This window comes from Falco rusticolus, chromosome Z (genome assembly GCF_015220075.1).
Source record: "Falco rusticolus isolate bFalRus1 chromosome Z, bFalRus1.pri, whole genome shotgun sequence".
NCBI classification, from domain to species: domain Eukaryota; kingdom Metazoa; phylum Chordata; class Aves; order Falconiformes; family Falconidae; genus Falco; species Falco rusticolus.
The window spans coordinates 20664657-20690131 of NC_051210.1; the positions used below are offsets into that span (position 1 = coordinate 20664657).

Sequence of the window (25475 nt, forward strand, 5' to 3'; positions counted from 1 at the left end):
GGCGGGCAGGGGCAGGTGGGCATGCAGGGGCGGGCAGGCCAGGGCGGGCAGGCCGGCAGGGGTGGGCGGGCAGGCAAGCAAGCCCCCGGCACAGCCAGCTCCCCGCGCCGGGCAGGCCGCCTGGCACGCAGACACGCGTGGGCGCCGCCTTCGCGGGACAAGGGCTTTGCGGGGTTCCACGGACCGCCACCGACTTCACGGAGGGATTTCACGGCAGCTGCCCCGGCCCGAGCTCCCGGCGGCCCCCGGGAAGGGGGAAGCTACCGCTACCGCCCCCACCCGGCCCCGACCCGCCGGCCCGCTACAATCACGTGGCGGGAGGGGGCGGGGCGGCCGTCACGTGGGCGCGGGGGGCCGGGGCTGGCGGCCGGGCTGGAGGGGAAGATGGCGGCGGAGAGGGAGCCCCCGCCGCTGGGGGAGGCGCGGCCCGCCGACTTCGAGGAGCTGGAGGACGGCGAGGACCTCTTCACCAGCACTGTATCCACCCTGGAGGTGAGAGACCGCCCGGCACCGCGGGCTCCGAGCCCCCGCAGCCGGGCCGGCGCCCGCCGGGCCCTCCCTTCCCCGCCAGACCGCCGGTGCCGCGCTCCTGCCTGGGGGCCCCGGCCCCCGCCCGGCCGCCGGCCTTCACCGGCCCGGCCCCCAGCAGCGGCCCCGCCTCTTGCCGCTGTGCCGGCCACGGTGGCCCCTCGGCGCTGCCCCACCGGCGAGCGAGTGACCTCGGCCCAGTGGGAGCTCCGTGTTTCCCTTCGGGTCTTCTCCGGCCGAGGGAGACCGAAGACTCTTTCTCCAAGTGCCGCTGTGCCGGGTCCCCGCTCTCCTTTGCCTTAACCCCTTCTTGTGCTGCCAGGGTAATAAACATTTGCACCTTTCCTCTGCACGCAACGCCTCTTTCGCTGGTCCTCCCCCCCACCCCGCCTTAGACTTTGCGTGGATTAATAACAGCCCACTTTCTTTGTCTGGCCTCTTTCCGAGGCTTCACCCCCTTGCAGTTTGCAAAAGCGCGTAGAAACTTACTCTTCGCCGGAGGCGGCGCAGCGCTGGGTGCCTCTGGCCGGCTGCGGCCCCTGGCCCCCTGGCCGGAGGGGCAGTTCGGGGCCACTGAAGGCAGCAGGCGTGCCTGCCAGGCGTTGTGAAGCCTTGTTCACAGTCGTTCAGTAGTTCAGACAAATGAGTCTGGAAGACAGGAACATTTGTGGTGAACACATCTCTAAACCGTGCTCGCTTTTTGTGTCAGGAGTGTAATACAGAAAAAAAGCCCTAGAACAACTGGATGCATAAATAGGTCCTCCTTCTGAAAAAGGCTTATGTGTTCATTATAGTGGGAGCTTTTCTTGCTGAGTTGTTGTGGTCGTTTTTCTTCTAAAGTGTTCTGCTAGTATCATCTGGAAGACCTTTGTTCTTCCTGTGCACAGTTGCCCATTTAAAAAGAAAATTGTTCATGTTCCTCTTTTCCTGAAGAGTTTCCTGTCCCTGACCTTTACAGTAATAAGATCAATGCATGTTTCTTTGTTTTACCCTGGCTGTTGCCTGTCTTTAACGAAAAAGGCCAGTATGCAAAGAGGCTCCTAAATGTATTTTAAAGTCACTTGCCTTCTCTCAAGTAGCTTCTTTTTTTTTTAATAGATGCATAATCTGTGCTTTGGTAGAAAAAGATCTGTGGTAAAATGCTGTGAAGGAATAGCAAATGATGTGAACTTGCAGTTGACAAGAATTGTATCAATAGACTTCTGTGCATCTCTGGGTCTATTATTGGAGTCTTGTTCTGTGTATGAAGACAGCAGTTTAACAAATAATGTCTTTACTGGTACAGTCTAGAATTAAAGCTGCAAGAGATAAGATATAGTGTCTAAACCACTGTTACGGTAAGAAGTCCTTATCTTAATGATACAAAACAGTTATTGAAAACTCCTCTAACTGCAAAAACCAGCAAAGAAATGCACTTTGTATCGAGTGGTTTGGCTGACAGTTCACTTGCGCTGCTTTGTTTTTGTAAAAAGTATTTGGAAGAAAGTAGTTGAGTAAAAAGGGGAAGCCTCTTTAAGTAAAGAGAAGCTTTGAAAAGCTTTGTCAGTGAAACTTTTTTTGACATCTAATCAGCTACAGCATATAGCCAAGAGCCTTAATCTTGTGTTTTTCTTGCAAGTTTGGGAGGAGGAGATCATGAAAATTGACTTTGAACTCCTCGCTAGTTTGGATGTAGATTATTTAACTCAAGTGTTTAGGACACCTTAGTCCAGAGAAGAGTGATTATCTCATGGTGCGGGCCTAATTAAACTTCTGTCTGGAGTGTTGTTTTAATCCTGTAAATATTCATGAAGTAGCTGTTTCTAAGTGCCAGTGGAAGTTCTACAGTAGCAACAGAATGGTGCCATGCTTTTTGTCATTGATCATGTATTTATTTGATGATACCAGAGGAGAGACCATGGTAAGGAACAGTGAGGTTCAAAGCCAGTGGTACTTCGAAGTGGTTCCTAACTGGTTTATCTTGGAGCTGTCCATTTGCTTTTTGTGTGATTAATTTCAGTGTCTCCCTCTCCTATTTTTCTTGCTTTCATTCTCATGGCAGCTCACAAAAGGCATGCTGCTTCTTTCTAACCTATGATGTGGTTGTGCATTGGAGAAGCTGTGAGATTTCTACTGCATCTTTCAAATAGCTTCTATGCTAACAAAAACTCCATTTGGAAAACACATGCTAACTCATCTAAGTTTCTTCTGACAACATACAAAGTCAGTGTATGTTATGAATGGCAAATACAGGAAGGCTTACTGACTTCAGTGGCTTATCTGTGTAATCAAATGGAGAATATTGCTTATTTCAAGTTGAATTCTCTGATGTGAAGAAAAAGAAGCTGGAGTTTTAACTTTCTTGGTGCATGTACTAGAAGTTAATGTCTTGAATTAAATCCTCTTAATCCTAGAATATAAAAGATTAAAGATCACACTGAGCTGTAATACCTAGCACTTCTGGGGAGCAGTGGGAACACATTCTAAGACTTGAAAACTTGCTGAGTGGCACAGAATGAGAACTATTACTTTCAGTAAATGTCAGGCACTTATGAACTCTGGGCACTAGGCTGAACAGCAGCTTGTCTGAGCTCGTGGGGTACTCATTTCCTTGTCAGATATCCACAGTGCCTAAGAGCAGTAGAATGATTATTTGTTTTTTATTGTGCCAACCATATTGTAATGTCTGGAGGACTGCCTCCACAAAATTCATGGTCACTGAGTGGTCTCCCTTTAGCTGCTAGATTTGCTTTCGTCAGTGAGAATGGCCAGTCTGAATCAGACAATTGGTCTGAGCCAAGATTCCATTTACAGTGATACTCAGTGGTGGATTCTGTGTGAAGAACATTACTTGTGATTATATGTAAGTGCTGATAGTCACCCTCAGTGCTCTTCCAGCCTCCAGGTTTTTGTATCTCAAGGACTTCCTGAGCCCTAGGTAACATTACAGTATTAGTAACTTTCCATGAACTTTTAGCTACTTGCTAAATTCTCAAGTGCGTGATTTTTTGTTTCATTAGAAAGTGTCCATGATATGCACAAGTTTTGGAAGTTAACTGTGCATTATGAAAAGAATCATCCTCCTGTTAGAGGTTTGTAATCAACAAATCGGTAATCTGCTGTGTCCTCTGCCACTGTTAGGAGGGACTGCAAACAACTGTATGAAAGTAATTTTTGGCAACACATATGAAAAAAGCATATGTTAGATTTTCTGACAAATAGTATTTTTAGCGTTACTCTCATTTTGTAATTTCCTTCTCCTTCCTCCTCCTTGCCCTAGTCTTTCTCTGCCATCTTCCTTGTTTAACTGTTGCACCACTTCTTACTTAACTTCCTCTAAACATCTCACTCTGTATTGCCTGTCTTTTGTAAAGCAGGTGTCAGATGAACATGTAGCTAGGCTTCACCTACTCATTTCAATGGGTATTTATATTCCTAGTTTATTTTGTAATGGAAGATTATATAGAGGCATTTGAGAACAATCAGTAAGTGGTAGATGTGGTAACCTGTCAAGGACTGTCATTTAGGGCAGGGTGTGTATATAATCCCATTGCCAGTTTATCAGTTTATGTCAAAGATCAGCAATATGCACTTGTTTTTTGCACAGAAGGCAAAACATTAGGTAGGAGAAGTCCAGATGTCTTTCATGATATCCATTGAATTAACAGTGACCATTACAGAAGGTAATTCCAAGGTTAATTCTTGTGTAATTCTACTGGAAATGTGTCTTGTTCCTTGGTGTTAAATCCAGGCTGTAATGGAAGCATGTAGGTTTTCATTCTAGTATGGTTGCTTGTGTCCTCTTACTTCCTGCTGAAAATGTTAACTGTCCTGCCATTAAGTCTGTTCTCTCTGCCCATGCTGTGATTCATTCTTCTGTGATTCTTCACGAGCTTCTGTAACCCTGTTTCAGACAATGAGCTGGCTTAACTTGAACAACTAGAATAATATGATGGTCGGCTTTTGTCAGCCTACTGTGTTCTGACTGAAGGAGGCTAGGAAGGGTTTCAGACAAGTAGTTGAACTGGTTTGAAGGGGACCCTACTATTAAGAGAAGGGAGGATAACCGAACATCTAGGGCTATAATTTCAGCCAACAGAAAATGTGAGAACTTGTTCTTGTTTCTTTTAAGTCAGAGCTATAAAATACTTAATTATTGCCAAAAAATGTAATGCACCGAAAAAAGGAAAAAAATGAGCTTGCTATTGCCGTTGCAAATTGGAATGGGCACATAGGCCTCTCACCAGAAACTTGTTTTCTAGAAAACAATTAAAGCAGGATCCTGACTGTCCTGCATACCTGAATGTCCTGGCCATTGGGCATCTTGGTTGTTGGATGCTTCACCTGACTTTCTTTCAGCTCAGGAGCGATTTGTAAATTTCACAGGCATGTACCTTTCAGGAAATGGGCATGTTTGGAACACTTTGTGAATCATTGGCCTCAAGTAAACTTAAAATTTCTAAACAGCTGTGCTGTTTGTGTGTGTCTGGCCTGTGAGGGTTTTTTGTTAGTCTTGTCTTTCATTTCTTTTATGATACTCAGGTTTTCACTATGCTAATACTAACTCCTCTGACAGCCATTTTAATCACCATTTCAACTGTACTTCATAGAGATAAGGGAGCAAAGTTGGGGTCCTGTCTTATAGCTTGTGCCTGTAGTAGGGTGTAACTGGAATAGCTTAATATGTTAATAGCTGTCTGGGTGTATGGATGCATTTTTTGAGAAGCTGAGTAGCAAACTCTGAGCCACTGACTGTTTAAAATAATTGGATTATCAGGAATTACTGCCTCTAGTTTCTGATACATTCAGTGCTGTGGCTTTCTGGGTTTTCATAGTTCCCTGAAAACTATGTCTGTTTTGAAGAGAACTTCTAAAGGTAACAAACTGAAGTTTGTGGCAGAACTCTTAAAAACAAACTGATGGCTGTGTTCAGACCATAAATAATTTTTAAGGAGTTTCTACACTATGTCTTTTTCATACGTGCCTGGCTATATTACAACTGGTGTTCGTGGAGGTGAATTGATGAACTATATACCCTTCTGCATCTGTGGTAGTGTGGGGTCCCCACTATGTCCTAAGCCCCAGATCTATGAAACTGAGCAGGTTGCTGTTCCAAGTAGAGTAGCAGAAAAACTGGTTTGGAATGGGTGTCTGTAATGGTTTTGTGAAGAATTGCTTTTGCTGATAAAACTTTAAACTGCTTGAACCTCACAGGGAAATCAAGCATTTCCGTGCTTTGCTTTTCTAGCTGAAGGACAAGATCTTGAAGTCCCAGCTTCATGCAGCACTGTCGGGAGAGACAGACTGTTACTTCCGCAATATGCTACTTCTGAAAACAATTAAAACTGTTGACTATTAAATGTGACACATACTATTTATACTGTCATTTGTAGAGTAATGAAGCATGTCAAATGATGAGGTTTTCTTAAATTTCCTAGTTAATTTCATCTAAATTGGTTGCAAGCCTTGTGATACAACTTAAGGTTCATGCTTCATAGAGTGAACAAATACACTTTTATTACCCCAGAGCACTCTGTTTGCTGTGGGACCATTTTGGCATTGGTTTAGTATGAGATGAGAAGTGTACATGTGATAAGTGGATTGGTTCCTTGTCAGGTTGTAAAATTTTACTATCTACTTACGGTTCCTGAGTGTTTCTGCTTCAACTTTCTTTGCAGGCTGTAGGTCAAAACCCAAGCAGTTTGAGAGGCTGCTTCTTTTGTCGCCCATCACTTTGCTCTGTTTACTGGTTTCTCCACATTGTATGTGGGCTTTTCAGAGGCTGGCAGCCTTTGGCAAAGGGAAGGGGATATAACCTCTTCCATCATTTGAATTGAGTAGTTCCTTGTTAGCAACCATAATATGTTTTAAAGCAGTATACATTTTCTGGTATTCTTGTATTTGCTTTCATCTTCCTTCTGTCTTCAGCAGGGACAAGCTTGAGCTAACACCTTTCCAGGTCAAGAGAGTCTTGTTTTCATATGTCCTCTGCAAAACTCTTTTGTACTGTGTCTGAATTTATCAGACAGGATTTTTACTTTTTCTTACTTGCTTCCTCTGTACCAGAATTTGACATGACTGAGGTCTAGATAGATGCAATGGCCAGCATCTTGCTCTGTGCTGCTTGAAGTAAAGCAGCAGTGCCATACTCCATGTCAGGATGGGCACTGTTCTTAGAGAGTCAGCTGTAAGGAAGGCCTCTGCCTTAGAACTGTTGCCTCTGGTACATTTGTGATTATGAAAATACAATGGCATTTCAGTATGTTTCAGAGTTTTTTTAATCTTTTGTAGCCTGTGGCATTTGTTGAAGTGTAGCCTGAAACGTTTGCTATCTTATTTTGGATTCTGGTTCTGAACTTAAGTTATGATAACTCTATGCAGAAATTAGGAAGCAAGTAGTGACAATTCACAGGTACTCCTTTTGAAGTGTATGCATTCATGAATAAATATGCTATTGTTGAAAGCTTCTTAGCTAGCTATCTTGGATGAAGTTGTGAGAAGTCAGTCTTGCAGATTTTCTAATACTATGGCAATAAGTATAGTTGATACTTATTCAACAAGGATTTTCTAATTGAAGCACTGATATTGTTAGGTGTGTATTTACAAGTAAACTATGTTTGGTATCCTAGCTTCAGTACTGCTTTAATTTTCCTGAGTATCTTCAAGTGTTTTGCTTTTTCACAGGGCAAGTTCTAGTCTTCAAGTGAATTAAGTATCTGTGGCAAGCCTGGCTTCTGCATACAGTGCAATGAAACCCTTTGTGGCAATAATCCCCAAATTCAACTTGTTGCAAAGCTATCAGTATTTCTTATGGCCACAGGCAGCCTTGAATCATTTTGATGGTGTTGACGCACTGTTTTAATCTCTGAAAAAATGCTATAGAGTACTTGGAGGGGTATTTTATTGATTTTTTTTTTTTCTATGTACAAACATGGATTTAAAGGGAGGCCTTTCCAAAAGGAACTTAATAATCAGATTACTTTTAGAAATCCTAATAAACTTACTGTCGATATTTCTGTAGCAGCTTTTGTTTCATGTTAATTAAACCTGAGGAAATGGGTGACTTTTTTTTTTTTTTCTCTTTGACAAAGAAATGAGAAGAGCTGTTGACTAGGTCATATCTTTTGTTCATTGTTACCATGCTAGGAGTAGGAAGTGGAAATAGCTGACAGTGTTTCCTTTCTGTACATTTTGCTCTCTGCAATGAAAGAATGTTTGTTGCAATAATTCTTATATACTGATACTTGGCAACTGGTTGTCTGCTAATTATTTCACTTTTTTTTTTTTCAACAGTCAAGTCCTTCATCTCCAGAACCAGCAAGTCTTCCTGCAGAAGACCTTAACACAAACTCCAATGGTCCAAAGCAGGCAGAAATCATGCTAGATGATGACAGAGAAGACCTCTTTGCTGGTAATGGCTATTTTTTTCAAATGTATCTGCATAAACTGTTTTGCACTTGAAAGAGAATTGCTTTGCTGGGAAGGAGGATTAAAGGCCTTCAAGTAGTTTGGCAATGATGTACAGGTTTTTTCTTGTGCTACTTTGTAACGTTAGTTAAATTTGTTTACTAAATACAAATTTCTTAGTGGTGTGTACTATCAGTGCATAGTGTGGTGTGTTAGATGGTTAGTACCATGTTCTGCTGACAGTAATAATACTATTCATCATTATGTAATTAACAATATTCAAATCTGTATAAAAGCATGACTGGAGTTGCATCCTGGTTTGCTGCTCTAATATCCACACATAAGCCATCCCAGTCTTTTTTCCAATTATAAAGAAAGATTATTTAGATCATATTGCAAGTTGGAGGGTATTTCCTTTTTCTTAAGACTCTTTCATTATAACGAAAAGGTAACAAACTGGCACATGGGACCAGTCCTGTCATTTCATTAGTACATGATTCTGTTTCTGATACGTAACAGTACTGCACGTTGTGGAGGAAGATGTGTGAAAGTTCTGATAAGGAATCAGTCAATACACAACACATTCTAACGATTCGTTAATCAGTCACTACTGGTGTTGGTTTTCAACTATCCTAATATGGGTTATGGTTGCTGTCCATTACAGATGTAGAAGCATTAACCATTCAAGAATGGTGTAATGTTTGGAGTATATTACATGGGTCAAAAGATGGTTCTGCATGCTGCTTCTCAATGCTAACACTTTTCCTATTACTGCATGTTGAGTAAGTCAGTTGGCAGTCTCTCTGAGTACAGTCCTCATGTCATCTTCATTCTGATGTAATCATTCAAAAAGAAACTTTATAGCCTTTAGCTTTGGCTATTTTGTATAGATATGTGTATACACACGCCGGTTACCTTTGTTCTGAACTTACTAAATTTTTATTTGCATGTATTGGAACTTAACATTTGCTTATGACAGTGTTAGAATTTATTGACTATTTTACTAATCTCTGAAAATGTTTTAAGAGAAGAAGAGTAAAGAATAGGCGGGTAATCTTAACTTTTTTTTAATATATATAATACCTGATCTTATGACTACAAAGACCAGCAGTGCTTTAGCAATGAAGCTTCCTAATACTAGTAATTTGGTTGTTTAGCTTCAGTGTGTAAAGCCAGATTTTTATAACCATAGAGCCATATGGAATAGATATTTTAGGAAAGCCAGTTCTCCTTTGGATAATATTAAGGAAAAAGGTGGCTGGAGTAAATATTGAGGGGAACCAGACAGAAGGAACAAATGTTAGCAGCCAGATTGTTTTAACTGAACTGTGTTTAAAACAACACAGAACTGATTTAATAAATTTGAGTTTTTCTATGAAAGACAATTTCTTCACGCAGCACTGAACTGGAAGTATCTAACATACTGCATGTCTAACAACTAAGACTGGTGTTTAAACGGTCAGTTTACATACAGATTGAGGCTAGTACAAACTCTCACATAGGGGAAAAAAACACAGATTGATTTATGACAGAATATGACATTTTTCACAGCATCCTGTTTTAAGCAGGAAGTTTGTGTAACACAGTTGTACCCTAGTGATGAACTTCTGTCTTTGTATCACTGTCAGCATAGGTGTTCTCAAAAATGACGTCTAATTTGTGTTCCAGTGCTGTGCACTCCCAACTGTTTCTTTCTTAGGACTGTTTTGTTAGACAATGTTGTTAATCCATCTGATTAACTTTCTGATACCGATTTGCAATGAATAGAAACAATGTGAAAAGGCAATATGAGAGACCTATTTTCTTGCTTCCAGCATGATTGCATGAGCCTCACTTTCTATAAAAACAGGAGTTAATTTACAAGTGAGTGTGATCGGGTGTTTTTTCTTCAACATGTTGAAATTCCAAAGCAACCTATCTTGGCAGAGCTTATAGGAACACTTTACTGGAAAGGAAGTGAAGGAAGTTCCACAGCTTTCTAACTTACCTTGTTCCTTCATACTGAATTATTAGCTACAATGAAATCCTTCTGAAAGGAGGGACTCTGATGTTCTGGGGACAAACTATTCTAGTTTTGCAGAGTTATTTGTAAAAAATGCGATGGTATGCCTCTCTAGCTATTCTGGCTAACAATACAAACTAATAGGAAAGGAGGTGCGGGAAAACAAATTACATGATTTCCTGTACTGTTTTAATGCATTTCAAAAATCCCAGGTTCTCTAGGCTTTTTTTTTGACTATACTTAAAACCTCTTTGCTGTTGTGTTTCCGCAGCAGCTACTGGAGAGCATGTGCAATAAAATATTTTAGCTATTCATTACCTTGTCTCTGGTGACTAATAAGTGAACTATTAAAACTGGGTTTCAAAGGTGGAAGAAAATTAGTTTTCCAGCAGTCACTGGACACCAGTAAATCTTGCTGCTCCATTCATTAATTAGTATGTGGTTCTTTGTTCTGTAAAAAACCAAACTGCCTTGCTAAACCCACTTAAGCACTTTCACCCTTAGAATAAAAGTCAATGTGTTGGTTACTTGGCCAAAAAAGAACTACTTTGTCTTACCTTGTAGAGCTCTTAGATGTGGAGGGCATAATGGTCAGTACTCCAAAGCAGGCAGTATTAAGAATATCTTGGGGGGGGCTTTGGGGTGTGTCTTAAGATCTGGCTGTCTATAAGCTTCTACTGTAGAGTGAAGAACTAGATCGTGAATAGTGTTCTAAAATGTTGGCCTAAAGTTATGTGTATAGCTGCAGAAATGTGCTGTGGACTGCCTGTGCAGAACATAACTGTCTCTGCCTTCCGCTTCTGGTGCTCACACATGATGAGCGGGTCTGTGAAGTTGTATCAATGCTCTGGCACTGTTTTCAGAAAAATGGAAAATCAAAATTTTTTCCCTTCCCTAGTCTAGTAAAAGATTAGTCTTTATGTTCTTTTGTTTCTTCAGCTCTAATAGGTCTTTGGGAATGGATCATCTTACACAAGTATCTATCTAGCTACTGTGTCCTGGGGGAAATGCATTGGGAGGTGGGGCAATGTTTGTTTTTATTGGGTTTTTGTCATGATAGGTTTATCTTAGGCTTTTTTCCTGGGAATTGGTACAGCAAAGGAGATGCTAGTTCTGTGAATCAAGCAAGATGAACTTTAAACCCAGCTGAACACCAAAAGCTTCTAGCTAATAGTGTCTGTCAGGCTGTTGTCATGGGGTGTGTCTGATGAGAAGAGTTCAGTGCAGATGCCTCGCTGCTTTTAGAAGCTGGTTGTTGAGTTCTATGTCTCTTCTGCAAGAAATAAATCCACAAAAGCATATGAACCTACAGTTTTGAAGTCAGAAGAAGGCCTTATTAGTGGCTGACTGTTCTGTTAAAAGTGTTTCTGTTCTCATTAAGATCATCTACAGTACTCCTGGTGTAACAGTAAGGGTCATGGGCTGTGACTTAGGTGTAGTGGGTTTTACTGTCAATTCTGTTAAAATATCTGTCTCTGAAATACTGCTATACCTGGAGAAGCCTTTTCTAATAACTTGTCCTCTGTTCTGGACAACAGTTTCTACTTTGGTTTACTTCCACATTTATGTGATCACCTGAGTAAACTTTGAAAGATAGTAAGCCAATTCAAACACTCAAGCCATGACAGAATCTTAGAGGTCTGACATTTAGAAGCGTGACCAGTAAAAATAGCTTACTTAGCTGAAGTGAGCTGCTAGTGAGGAACTGCAAACGTGCGCTTTAGAAACTTGGTGTAGTTGGCTGTAGAATGTTAATTAAACATAAGTAGTTGTCTTCTGCAGCAGGGTAAGAAGTTTTCATGTTCTTTTGGAGCTAAGCATCTTGACAGTGATCCATGACTGTTGTGGTTTAACGCCGGCTGGCAACCAAGCACCACGCAGCCACTCGCTCACTCCCCCTCACCCAGAGAGATGGGGAGGAGAATCAGAAAGGAATGTAAAACTCGAGTGTTGAGATAAGAACAATTTAATAGGTAAAGCAAAAGCCACGCAGGCAAGCAAAGCAAAACAGGGAATTCATTCACCACTTCCCATGGGCAGGCAGGTGTTCAGCCATCCCCAGGGAAGCAGGGCTTCATCACATGTAATGGTTACTCGGGAAGACAAACACCATAATGCCAAATGTCACCCCCTTCTTTCTTCTTCCCCCAGTTTATATACGCAGCATGACATCATATGGTATGGAATGCCTCTTTGGCTAGTTCAGGTCAGCTGTCCTGGCTGTGTCCCCTCCCAATTTCCTGTGCCCCTCCAGCCCTCTCGCTGGCAGGGCCCAAGGAACTGAAAAGTCCTCGATTTAGTATAAGCGTGACGTAGCAACAACTAAAAACATCAGTATGCTGTCAACATTGTTCTCACATCACAGCCAATATAGCTGGTGATAGAAAAAGGAAGAATTGAAGGGGAATAGCTTTCATTTTTTGTGGTTTATATTTTATTATATATATAACATGTTATGTATTTGTAATTTTTTTCTGAGAAATGGTTCTGTAAAAGTCGTTTGTATAATATATAACATATATGTTGAATGCTGTTAGCCAACAGAGAACTACCTCTTTGCCATGTTTAAATGTTGTTCTACAAGTCTAAAAGCTTATTTTTGTTGCAACTGCCTCAGTATGACTTCTCACCTGATCTGAGGTTTTGAATTAAAATTCTTTATTGGTTTAAGATGCAGTATCCTTCCTGTGGCATTTGAGGGCAGGAAGCATCAGCAGCATTCTTCAGAAAGATTAAGCAGTAAGAATAAAGCAATGGTAGGAAAAATAAATCTCCTACAAAGAAAACTTCTACATAATCTTTGTTCATAATAAAAATGGAGAAAACAAAAAGGTGCTTGCTTTTCAGTTTAGTTTGAAAATACTATGGAAATCTGTAATTTGAATTTAGGGAAGAGCATTGCTAGCAGGTTGAGGGTAGTGATCATTCCCCTCTGCTCAGCACTGGTGGGGCCATACCTGGAGTGCTGGGTCCAGATCTGAGCTACCCAATACAAGAGAGAAGTGGACAGGCTGGAGTGTGAGTCCAGTACAGGGCCATGGAGATGATTAAGGGCATGAAGTGTATGACATGAGCAGAGGCTGAGAGCTGGGGCTGTTCAGCCTGAAGAAGAGCAGGCTCAGGAGGAATTCTACATGTATCTGATGGGAGGGAATGGAGAGGGGCGAGCCAGACTTCTCAGTAGTGCCCGCTGACAGGACAATGGACACAAACTGAAATACAGATAATACCCAACAAAAAGCACATTGGTTTATGGTTGGTTTTTTTTTTTAATGGTGAGGGTGTGGTGAGGGTGATCAAGCACTGGTGCAGGCTTCCCAAGGAGGAGGTGGTTTCTCCATCCCTTGAGATGCTCAAAACCTGTCTGGACATGATTCACAAGCAGGCTTCTGTGGCTGACCCTGCTTGAGCAGAGGGGTCAGATTAGATGATATGCAAAGGTCCTTTCCCAGCTCAGCAAATCTGTGATGCACTCCAAAACAAAGTGACGACAGCAAACTTTGTCAGCCTCCAGCCAAAGTGAGCATCTGCTTTAAACCAGTTAAGGCATAGTGACATGCTGAAGTTTGGTTTTAATTTGTTTTGATCTTCAGTATCAAACAAAATTTAGGCACACAGTCATTTTCATCCGTGAAGTAGAGAAGTGTTGGGGGTTTTTTATTTATGAAAAAGTCAGCGATTGGCAAAAGAAGTGTTACAGAAGAATGGGAAATGGAATTGACTAACAGGGTATCTCTAAGTGACAGCAGGGATAAAGTTGAGTGGGTTTGATACATTGATTATGAAAGATCATAATATTATTGCAGCAATGAATGGTATGGTTCATTAGATGCTATTTGCAGTTCTATTTTTACGTTGTTAGTAGGTGACAGACTTCTGGAGAAGCAAACAAACCCATGCACGATGAAAAAAAAGACTTTTTTTTTACATGCTGTGTAACTATTTCACAACTTTTAAAATAGATCTGATCTTTAAAACTCTCCTTTTCTTAACCATTAAGTAAAGACTAGTTGCATTAATTGTATGCATCAGGCTTCAAAAAGTTTGGAAGAAAGATGGCGTACTTATATACACACACACACACATAAAAATCTGAAAATTTAGTGGTTCCTATAGACAAAAGTTGCAAGCCCAAGTCTTTTCCAAATCGCATAGTAAACCTTTTTGATAACTTCAGGTATCACAGAGTGGATCTATTTTAGTGCCCTTTTATCTGCTTGGTAAAGTACTTACTACAGGAAGTCTAGTTTGTAACAAGACTTTAGAGCAGTTGGGAAATCAATTTTGGTATCAAATTACTGTTCTGTGGTCAGCATTATCTTTTAAGGAACTGGAATTCTTGAAAATGCACATTTAGCGAAAATCACAGCACTAGTTATTTAAACTAGAACAGGAACTTCTTTGTACCCAGGAAGTGTGTAGTTTGCCAGTGGTCAAAAGCAGTTATTGGCGGAAAGCCTGCAGGATTTGTGAAGCAGAGATTTACAGTCCTCTTTGAAGACAGGTGAACTGTCTACTGTCTGAAGAAAGTACTCAGTTTCTAGTGAACTGTTTTAAGCCCCAAAGAGACTGAAGATAGATAGAGACTAAAGATAGTTAAGTCTTCCTAGTCAGAATGTCTCACCTGCTAATATTTCTGTTTAACAGGTTGTGGGCTTGTGGCAGGGGTAGATTGTGTAACTTCATTTAACATGTGGCTTGGTCTGCCCATTTATCAGCCTATATGACTAAATCAGATGTTGTTCAGAGCACAAAACTGAAAATTGGTACAGGTGCTGAAGAAGAACTGTTTGTCGTTAGTTTTCACAATGTATTATGCAGAAATAAATTACATATCCCTTGTGGCTACTGTAAAAGACTTTACCTAACAGTATACTAAAACCAAATTTGCAATATTAGTCTTTAACCCATTATGCACTACAAGCTCAAATGTCACATCTAGTTTTAGCTGTGTGTTGAAAGAAGTTACCTCTCACAAATGGGTGCTGTTTAAGGATGATCTTATTAAATTTGCACATCATCATTTTGTAGTGTATGTGTTTGTTATCTTTGTGATGTGTATCCATCTCTATTCCACAAAAACTTCTTTGCTAACTCAAAATGTTTATCTAGAAGCAACAGAAGAAGTTTCGTTGGACAGCCCAGAGAGGGATCCAATGCTTTCACCAGAACCTACTCCTGCAATCACTCCTGTAACACCTACTACATTAGTAGCTCCCAGAATGGAAACAAAAAGCATAGCAGCCCCTGTGATTTTTGATAGATCCAGGGAAGAGGTATGCAGTAAACTTACAAATTATGGAAATGTCTTTATTTGTGTTTTGAACTTTTTTAGTTTGTTTTTTTTTAAATGACAGTTCCAAAATGTTGACTTATGGGATTATCCTTTGCTAAAGGAAAGTACATAAAAGAAAACCTTTTCTATTTGTTTTGCATATAAAGTTGATTTGCACACAGAAAACATGAATTTGACACATGAAAACACCGTAGTAATTAATTATTTAGTTGATTATATTGGAGATCTGTAGTGTGAGGGGTAAGAAGCCTCATTGCTTCAGAATAGATATTGTAGGAACAAGCTGTGAGCTTGATACAGGAGAAACGTTAATGATGTATAGTAACTCTTACTAGCATGTTACAGGTTTCAGCTTGGATTTCTGAAGCTGTTGTTAACGGGGAAATGGAGGAAGCAGCTTTCAGCATTGTCCTGCATGCTAACAAACAGTTGAGGCTAATGGTAGTTTTAACATGGCTATTTAAATTTGGTGTTCCATTCGAAGCCTGGGCATTGTGGAATTCTATTCATTCTGGAGTGTTCTCTGACTGGACAGTGCCCCTGCTAAATAAGTTTGCAAACAAGACTTGCCTGTGGCTTGATGATGGCTACTTGGCAGATGCCACAAGATGGCATTTTATTCTGATTTTTTCGTCCTTCAGCCCTGGTACACTGTCCTTTCTGCCATGGTATTTCTTAAGATCTCTGTTTTTATCAAACTTAGGAATATTACATGAAAGATTATGAAACTCTGCATGATTAAAGCTCAGGCAAGTATCAGAAAATTCTGTTACTTTTCCCTTCCCAACGTCTTCTGCTACAGATACCATTAATAAAAAGGAGTATCTGTGCTTTGATTAGATGCATATAGAAATACCGCAAATGAAACTAGTATTTGAGCCATATTTATCTGCTAGCATTGTAGGTGATAGAATTAACATACCCCTAAGATAAATACCAAAAATGTTGAGGCCTACAAGTCCTGAGAAAAGACTGCCGTGCTAAAAATTTTGCAGGAAAGCTTAAAACTTAAATCATAGAATCATTTAGGTTGGAAAAGATTTTTAAAATCATTAAGTTCATTGTAAACCTAACACTGCCAAGTCCACCACGTGAACTTTGTTGCAGTGACAATGAATGTTAGAAATTATATTCACTTAACATTGGACGGTGGGTCTGGAAGTGTTTTTTAATTATACAAGCTTGCTGTTTTCTCCTTCCTCTATACCCTTATCCTTGTTATCATACATAATATAAGTACCTGTTACCTTGTCAAATATGACATATGTTTTTCCTAGATTGAAGAGGAATCAAATGGAGATTTGTTTGATATAGAAATCAATGTATCAGACCCCGAGAAAGTTGGTAAGTTCCTTGAGCATATTAAGTCAGATGATAGACTGTCTTATTCCATGAAGACTATTCTGAGATTTCGGCATGATTTCAGTTATCTTTTTTGCAGTTTTTATTGTCTAAATGGAAAGCTATTTAATGTATATATTGGAATAAAAAAATGTGTGGAGGGATTAAAATGACTTGGCCTAGCTTAAGTATCTTAATTTTCTTACAGGAGATGGCATGAATGCTTATATGGCATACAGAGTAACAACAAAGGTAACTAGTGCGACAGATATTTGCAGATAACTTTGTATCATAGCTGAGTAGATGGATCAGTAATTCATAACAATTTTTCTTTCTTTTTAAGACATCACTTTCCATGTTCCACAAAAATGAATTCTCTGTTAAAAGAAGATTCAGTGATTTTCTTGGCTTGCACAGCAAATTAGCAACAAAGTACATGCATATTGGTTACATTGTGCCTCCAGCTCCAGAAAAAAGTATTGTAGGTAAGTGTAGTTCCTGCAAGGTTGAATTTAAGCATGACAGTTAAGTACTGTAATACAAATTAAGCATTTTAATATGTGTTGGGCTTCATAAATAATTTTCTGCACAAATATTACTTACTGCTTATCAGGTAGTCCAAACTGTTAAATATTCTTCCTGTTCTGTATTTTTAAAAAGTTCAGGTTAAATTGGAAAGATATGTAGTGGCCTCTTCCTAACTCAGACCAGCATGGATGATAAGAACGACATTTGCCTTAATACATGGCCTTCTGTGTCTTATCTATTGTTCGTTCTTCACTGTTACCCTTTAAGAGCTGATTAGTCTATCAAAACAAAGACGTTAAATGAAAGTTTATTTTTAACTTGTGCTGTTATCAGTTGCCTGCAATATACAGAGCTTCATACATACTCCACCTCTCTAATACTTCAGTCTGTTTCTTTTGGTCATGGCGAACACTAAAACCTTTGGTTAATTCTTCAAAGTTTAAATTCAGTAAAACCCTTCTGAATGTTGCTAGTCTTTGAAAATCAAATCCTTTCTCCAGGATACATGCCTGATACATTGAAGCAACTTATTGAAACGTTACGAGCTCTAAGTAGAAGAGGTTCTTTCAAAATAACTGAACATTTAACATAGTAAAACCTGCTGAAGTCTTTTGGCTTACCCATATAGAAAAGTGATTGGACTCTAGAACACCGTTTTGATAAGTAGGGAATGGCAAGTCTTTTTTTCAGTATAGTCTGTACAGCTAATCAGAGCAGCAACTTTTCACATAAGTAGGACTAGGCAGACTGAGTAGATGTAGGCAGCAGAAAGCTTGGGAAAATCATGCTTTTAATTCTGTGCAAAAGCAACTGCATTTTTTAGTCTGTAAGACTGAAAATTTTATCTGAATTTTGGTAGCTCTTGAAAGTAATGTATGATTCTGTAATAACCAATTTTTCATGTAACAAAAATAAGTAATTACCAGTGTTAACAAGACTTAAAAGATGGAATGAGGCTTCTAGTCATGTGCTTTGAATGATACAACATTTAAGGCATGCGTCAGTGTGGAATTACATGAAATGTAGTACTTGCATCAGTCAAATTCATCTGTAAGACAAAGCTTGGCCTGGATTTTGAGGTACCACTTGAACAAAACCAGCATAGGTATTGATACACCTGGAAATATGTAAGTGGTGGGACTTACTGCAGTGTGAGCAAGCACTGGCTGTCACTTCAGATTCTTGTATACAGACTTTGTTAAGCTACAGATAAGTTGGGGGAACTCACAGATTCTGTAGGACATTTTCTAAAGAGCATGAAACTCCTGCTTTAAACTTGAACTTCAGTGCACAGGTAGTATTTAGTTCTGTCCAAAAATATGTAGTCCAAACATTTATAATTCTGGAGAGAAGAAGGGATTCTAGGCTGATTTAAAATGAGGCATCTTAAAGCAGAGAGCTGATAAAACAGCTGAAAGTAAGATGACATATTGTGTTTATATCACGTGTTTATTTTTAAAAGTCCTAACACTGATTGCATGATATTTCATATTATGCAGTGTGTATTACACATAACTCCTTGGTGTGTTCATTCTGTTACACTGTTGATAACACCCGGAGTTTTAAGGTCTGACTTTATTTTGGTGATGGGTGGGAGAGGCTGGCATTTCAGAACTTTAGCCACAAATTCAAGTGGTCAATTACTGACTGTGAAAGGAGATAAAATTGAGTCAGTGGTGAACTAGAGCTGGTCATTCATCCAGACTGCCTCATTACTTATGTATGTGTATTTGAAAATCATGTTTTCTGTTTTTAAGAAAATAATTTATGAAGTTATGAATCCTGTCCTGGAAAGGATTAGAGGAGTGCTTGGGCTACACAAACTGCTTTTACACTTGCATTTAAATAGGGTTATAGTAGCAGAGAAAGAAAGCTGACATGATATCTAGAAATAACTGTCAATATCACAACTTAGCAATTCCTCATACTGGTCATTTGAATTCATATTCAGTTTCTTCTCTATGAACTTTTGTTGCTATCATATGTGAAGGATTTTTTTTTTATTAAACTACAGCATTTCATGCTTTCAGTAGTGGAATATTAATGAATAGTAATACTCTAATGCAAAAAGATGAGGCATGTGAGTTACCTCACCTTGTTTGAATATTTTAAGTCTTGTATGTAGACATACTTGATTTTACAGATAAATTTGTGGATTTACAGTTACATTACACTGTGTAGCATACCTTTGAAAAAAATGCCGATCAGATTTATTTTCGTCATGTTACAGAGAAGGGAAAAACTAAGGCTTCACTGAGAGGTTAAGGGTCGCTCCTTGTTCCTGTAAGGATGCTGTTTGTCCCCTCCGTGGGTTACTGTGTGAAACTTCTAAAGCCAGAAGGGAGATCGGGTGAGGAACAATTTTGGGAACTGTTGACCTAGCAGGTCAAGAGTACATATTCAGAATCTCAGACTTAGAATTTTTAGCTGGAGAAACACAGAACTAACAGAGCAGGAACACATTACAGGTAGAAATAAGATGTTTGGTCTGTATCATAACATACCTCTTCTGTGTTTTGGGAAATAAGAATAATTACAAATGCTTAGTGTTTCATGGTGTTTTTGATAGGTCTCAGGTTCCTAAACTCTCTGAGTTTAGGCCTTTAGCGTGAACAATACTGACCTCAGTCTGATGGTTTTAGTGTTCAGTTGCTGAGATTGAATGTATTTCCCATACCATGATACATTAATAACTGGCTCCCCATCATAGTTTTTTGGCCACTCTTGGCTTGGGCAGAGGAAGCAAATAAAGCTGCATACATTTTATTCTGTTAATTTTATTCTCCATTCGATCTGTAGTTGTTCATATGCTTCAGTATTTTCAGAGCTGGCTAGTTTGCCTTAGTTGACTATAAACTTCTTAGTTTTAGAACTTAAAAAATAATAAATTAAAATATTGGTAATAAGCTTACCAATTAATCAGCTTATAACCTGAGATTTCTTTTCCTATTCTGCTTTATTTGAATAACTGTTGTTGTCTTCTGAAAATGAGTGACCAGTAAAACTCTGGTGTTAGATTGACTTCATAAATGCAAACTAAACTTGTTTTGTGTAACTTGTAGTCACAATTAATATGTTACAGGAAATTGTGTATTTCACAGAGCTACTTCCCACAAAACCATGCAGCATGCAGTATTGATGTTTTTTCTGTTTCTGTCTAGTGTTTTTCATTGTAATTTGACTTAGATACATAAACTTAGGTGAGCTTTATCTTCTAATCACATCACTTATGTTAATGAATTATTTATGATAAAATAAAATCAATATGATGCCATTTTCTTCAAAGGCATGACCAAGGTTAAAGTAGGCAAGGAAGATTCTTCATCTACTGAATTTGTAGAGAAAAGAAGAGCAGCTCTAGAAAGGTAATGTATGTATTTAACCAAAACTTGTTTAGCCTCAGAATTACTTGTAATATACTGCATGGGTGCTGTAATTGGGGTCTGGGCCGTGTGTACTTAGATGGATTCTAGAGGCTGTATGCAGCTGCCAAATTTTTGTGTAGAAATTGAATAATTCCTGTTGATAATGGGAAATGTAGCCTTATTCATAGAGGGGATGATTGCTGACTCCTCAGACTAGTTAGTGCTTAAGATTACAGAGATATAGTAAGTAAAACTTCATCAGCTTACATAGGCATTTTGGGTCTAAGGAATTAAGGCACTTCAGCAGTATATCCGTTCCATAGAAAATCAGCTGCTGGGCAGGGAGACTGGTGAAAGACCTTCAGTCATTTCAAAGTAAAATGGCCTTCTGACAACTTACAGTACATGTGTGTGACTGGCTGAATTTTTGCGTAAGAGATACTGGATCTCTGTCACCCTCTGTCACTTGGTACACAACTAGTACTGTTCAAATATTTTTGCCGTAGAAGGGTACTGTAACTGATAACGCTGCATCAGTTTCCCCTGTTGACATGGCTAGTAAAGCTTTTATAAAATAACTGGTAGAACTTACACAAGTATACAGCCTTAATTTTGGTATGATTTTATAATATGCCCATTGCTGTGATGCAGTTGAATCATACAAGAACTATATACCATATAACAGTTTCAATTAAACTAGAAAATTAACAAGTCAAAGGTTTTAGATTGTGTGTTGCAAGACCTATCTAACAGATAATGTATGAAGCTCTTAAACTTCTGGAATTCCAGAGCCAATCTTAAACAAAAAATATCTCTTCATAATCCCATTGCTAATATCTTCCATTTCCTGAGTAACAGAAGAACGTTTGAAATTCTACTGAGCCTCAAAATACTGATGCATTGGTCTCAGCTGTCTGGTATGGAAAATTGACTTACAGCTTAACATTTGCCACTTAAAATTCCATCTAGAAGTTACTGAGGTTGTTCTGTTGGTTGGAGCAGAACTGTGGAACACATTCTGGTTATACAAGAAGTGTATTGCTAAAAGTGTGGTGCTGTGAGATATGAAAACTTGGAGTAACAGCCAGAATTAGAGTAATTGGGCTTAGATAACTAACTGAACAGATAACTCCACACACAGCTTTAGGTCTCTGTAATATAGATTACTAGTTTCACTTTTGGTTGCTTGCTGGAACAGAAGTAGAATTAGAAAAAGGTTAATTCACAAGCTTGTGTGCATGTTTTAAGTGCTGCTTTTTCATTTATTTCTTAAAGGAGTTACACCAGTATACCACTTCTAGTGGATGTTAGGACTCCTCCTGTACTGAGGAATGGACTCCTCTGGACTTTTGACAATGCTGGGAAAGCTTCATAGCATATTCCACTTGTTTTTACAGAAAGACTATGAATATCTTATCTGGCAAGGAGCTTTTTTTTTTTTTATGCCAACTTTAGCTGACACTTTCTTCAGGATCAAAATATTATTAAAAATTACATACCTACCAAGGTGATCAAATGATATTTAGCGGCAGTGATTCTGCTGCCTTTGCCTAAAGCTGAGGAAAATATATTAATGTTCCCCAGAAAGTCAGACCAAAGAAATCTGCTTCAATTTGCTCTTTTTTGAATGGAGAACTATGGGGAAGGTGGGCAGAAAAGCAAGGTTCCTTGGTAGTTGATTTCACTAAAATTGATGCCCTAAATAGTGAACATACATACTGCAGGTCTGCTTGCCAGATGTCCTGAAGCGCATGTTCAGTTGTCTCCAGTGAAAATGTTAGAAGTCTCCCTTGGAGAAAAGGGTGTTCTCTAGCAGCAGATTTCTAAAGAAAAATCTCGTTGACTCCTTGTTACATTAACTTCAACTTGTAAATGCTACTGAGAATAGAATGCAAGTGTAATGTATAATTGTTTACTAATTTTACTTGCATATTTTCATATTCGATATATATAACTGCTTACATAATTAATGTATAATTAGCATATACTTAATATGTTTATTAATTAATTTTATACTAATGTATATGATAGTTCCACTGCAACCCTTAGGTTCTTTAAGAATTAAAATAAGGGTCTGGCAGCCATACCTAATAGATGATGGAGAAAATACACTACATTTACAGTATCAATATACTCAGACTTTCAGTTAAAAGTCCCAGCCCACATGACTTTCTAGGACAGTTTCTAAGCAATGTCTGAGTTTAACGGGGATGTTGTGGTACTTTGCAGCTGAGGCTTAAGCAAAGCTAAAGCTTTGCAAAGAGTAGAGTATGCCATTGATAGTATTCTGTCACTGCATATTAATTAGCAGATCACTGATCATATTCCTGTGATCTTTTGATTTACCTGATATAAAGCATTCATGTAAATGTCACACTTTGTGTTACTACATAATGTTAAAATCAGTTATGACAAATTTGTAACAGTCTTTAGTGAAAGACAAACTTGCAGCAGTTTTTAGGGGAAGAATCTTCATGAAATTTCTCTCTTCAACCTATATTTTTTCAATCAACAGTTTTTAGGTCTAAGCAGAAACAGAAAAATTGTAAAGAGAAAGGAGCTGCACTGATTTATTTTTTGTTTGTTTGCAAGTGCACGACTCCTTTAGAACTAATGTGGGTTGAGGGCATTAGTCTAGGCAGCAAATAAATAGTTGATGCCTGGAACATAATCAACTCGCTTCTCCAAGATTTCCTTTAATTCTGTAACAAGTCAGCCAGAATTATCTGTAACAACAACAAAAAAATACACATGAGCTTGTTGAAGCATTCTTGTACAGTGCAGTGGACAGGCTTTTTATGGCATAAATTGGCTGTTGTTAGAGGAGGAAGACTTCACTCAGCTGTTGAAAATAAGAATTATAGTATTTTACCACTGTGTAACATATAGTTAGGGCAGATCCCACCTTAAGGAGTTTCTGGTGTAAACAAACTGTGTTAGAACCACTGCCTGCAACTTTGGTGTGTTATGTTGTGGTGTGGAGTGCATGGGGCTGCATTACTTTCAGTCAGAAGTTCCAGGTTTTGTGGCAGTCTTACTGGAGTAGGGCTTCAGTGAACATTTCAACAGCTTAGTGGTCCTAGCTTGTAACTGGGTAGGACCTAGCCCAAGCATTTGTTGGAGGAAAGTGACAGAGTGCATAAATATGGTTTGAAGAGTCAGTAGAGAGGTAAAGGATTGAAGGGGCTTGGAGACTGAACTATCATCTGATCTTTTAGAGGTGACTTTGAAAAGTGTTTTGATAATGAGGGAGGTTGTGTACCCATTCTTTAGGTGGAGGATACTTTTCAATGCTGTCAGGCACATTAAATCTGTTTTATTGTCTAATATTTTGATTGTTAAAATCATAGGTATCTACAACGAACGGTAAAACACCCAACCTTGTTACAGGATCCAGATTTAAGACAGTTCTTGGAAAGTTCCGAGGTATTTAAGTTCTTTGAAGTTTTCCTATTTGTTTGTAGATACAGTAACCTAAAAAACAATATATTCTTTTTGTATTGAGACCTAATCCCATAGATTTATATAAAATCAAATCAAATTGTACCCTTTGTGGGGCAGAATGGCAGAGGCTACTTAGGTAATGGTGTGCCTCTGCTTCTGATAAAAATTAGAGTGGCAGTGATCGAAACTATTTGCTATTCCGTGACTTCTCAAGCAGGTTGGTCTGTCCAGTTCTAGATTGTGGAAGTGAGTCAAGGCTGCCATACATGGTGAAAATCCATAACTGATAGTACTGATTGTTAAGTTAGATCAAGAATGAAACTGGCTTGGAAGCAGCTCTCTTGTATGTATTTAGGAGTCCAGCTTGAGGTTTACTGGTAGGACAATGTGAAAATGTTAGCAATGCTGTGGCCAGGCTAGGTGTTTTGTGAGTGGAGGACTTCAGCCACCCATGCTATCAATCTGGAACCTTTCATAATACTAAATATAATGTTAAAGCGAATGTAATACCTATTTATAAATGTGCATAGTGGATTCACTGTAATACTGAACTGTCTTTTGGCCAATGTCAATATCTTAGTTATACTAATAAGTCACAGAGACCTCACTACTGACAAAAGCATCATTGATAAATAACTTACAGTGGATTTGTCAATGCTGCTGACAGATAAAACTTCACATGAAGGGTAAATGGTCTGACATAGGGGCCACCTTGTATGGCATATTCAGACTAGCCTGAATAATAATATCAATTAAATTTAGAGTTTGTTAACTTACTCCTGAGGATTTCTAAGTACCTAAGCAAATACACAGTTCTCTTGATATGTATGAGGTAGGTTTTGAAATCTGGCCTATGCTGAAAAGCAAAAAGACATCAACCTTTTATAATCAGCACACAGTGCAAATCTTGCATTACAATTAAATGTTTTACAGAATTTCTTTTGGCTAATTTGGTGTAAATCTAAGCTTTTCTATTCCTGTAGTGGCATTTGTTTTCTGTAGTGTATAGGTGGCTAGTGAGGACCTTTGGCTAGTTCATAATAACTTTGGAGAAGTGGATTGTTTGTTCCATTTAAATGTAAAGATGTAGAAGAAAAGTAAATAGTCTGTATTTTTAAGTTTTCCTCTTGAGAATGTAAAAGTAGTAAATCTGAGAAATTAGATTCCACTATATTGAAACACACAGGAGTAAAGAAAACACTATATCCTTTTCTTTTTCCCCCTTGGTGCCCAGTTAAACCTCCATCCTTTTAACCAGTCTGTTTGCCCTTATTTGTCATTCAATTCCAGCTGCCGAGAGCGGTTAACACCCAGGCTCTGAGTGGAGCAGGAATATTGAGGATGGTGAACAAGGCTGCCGACGCTGTCAACAAAATGACAATCAAGATGAATGAATCGGATGCAGTAAGAGCTGATTTTTCAGCTTGAATAATGAGACGAATTAATGAGCCTCAACAATTGCATTTTAAAGCTGTAGAAGTAGAAAATGGGTTATTAATTTGCTTATTGGCTTGAATTCGTAGCTGTATCAGTTGACCACCCTGGCAGTACCTGGATAATTTGCTTCTTTAAAACCAGAAATGTT

The 25475-nt window shown here is 38.9% G+C and overlaps 1 protein-coding gene across 2 annotated transcripts in view; it reads left to right on the top strand.

Annotated features, from left to right (window-relative positions):
* The first annotated feature begins 343 nt into the window (after positions 1–343).
* SNX2 (sorting nexin 2) overlaps positions 344–25475 on the top strand; it is a 32619-nt gene continuing 7487 nt past the window's right edge. For both annotated transcript variants that reach the window (XM_037373125.1, XM_037373126.1), the window contains exons 1-9: positions 344–492; positions 7801–7918; positions 15029–15192; positions 16490–16556; positions 16762–16805; positions 16897–17038; positions 20368–20446; positions 23797–23872; positions 25181–25294. In XM_037373125.1, the coding sequence (XP_037229022.1) occupies positions 385–492; positions 7801–7918; positions 15029–15192; positions 16490–16556; positions 16762–16805; positions 16897–17038; positions 20368–20446; positions 23797–23872; positions 25181–25294 (912 nt within the window). In that variant the 5' untranslated portion in view covers positions 344–384. The remainder of the gene's footprint in view (positions 493–7800; positions 7919–15028; positions 15193–16489; positions 16557–16761; positions 16806–16896; positions 17039–20367; positions 20447–23796; positions 23873–25180; positions 25295–25475) is intronic.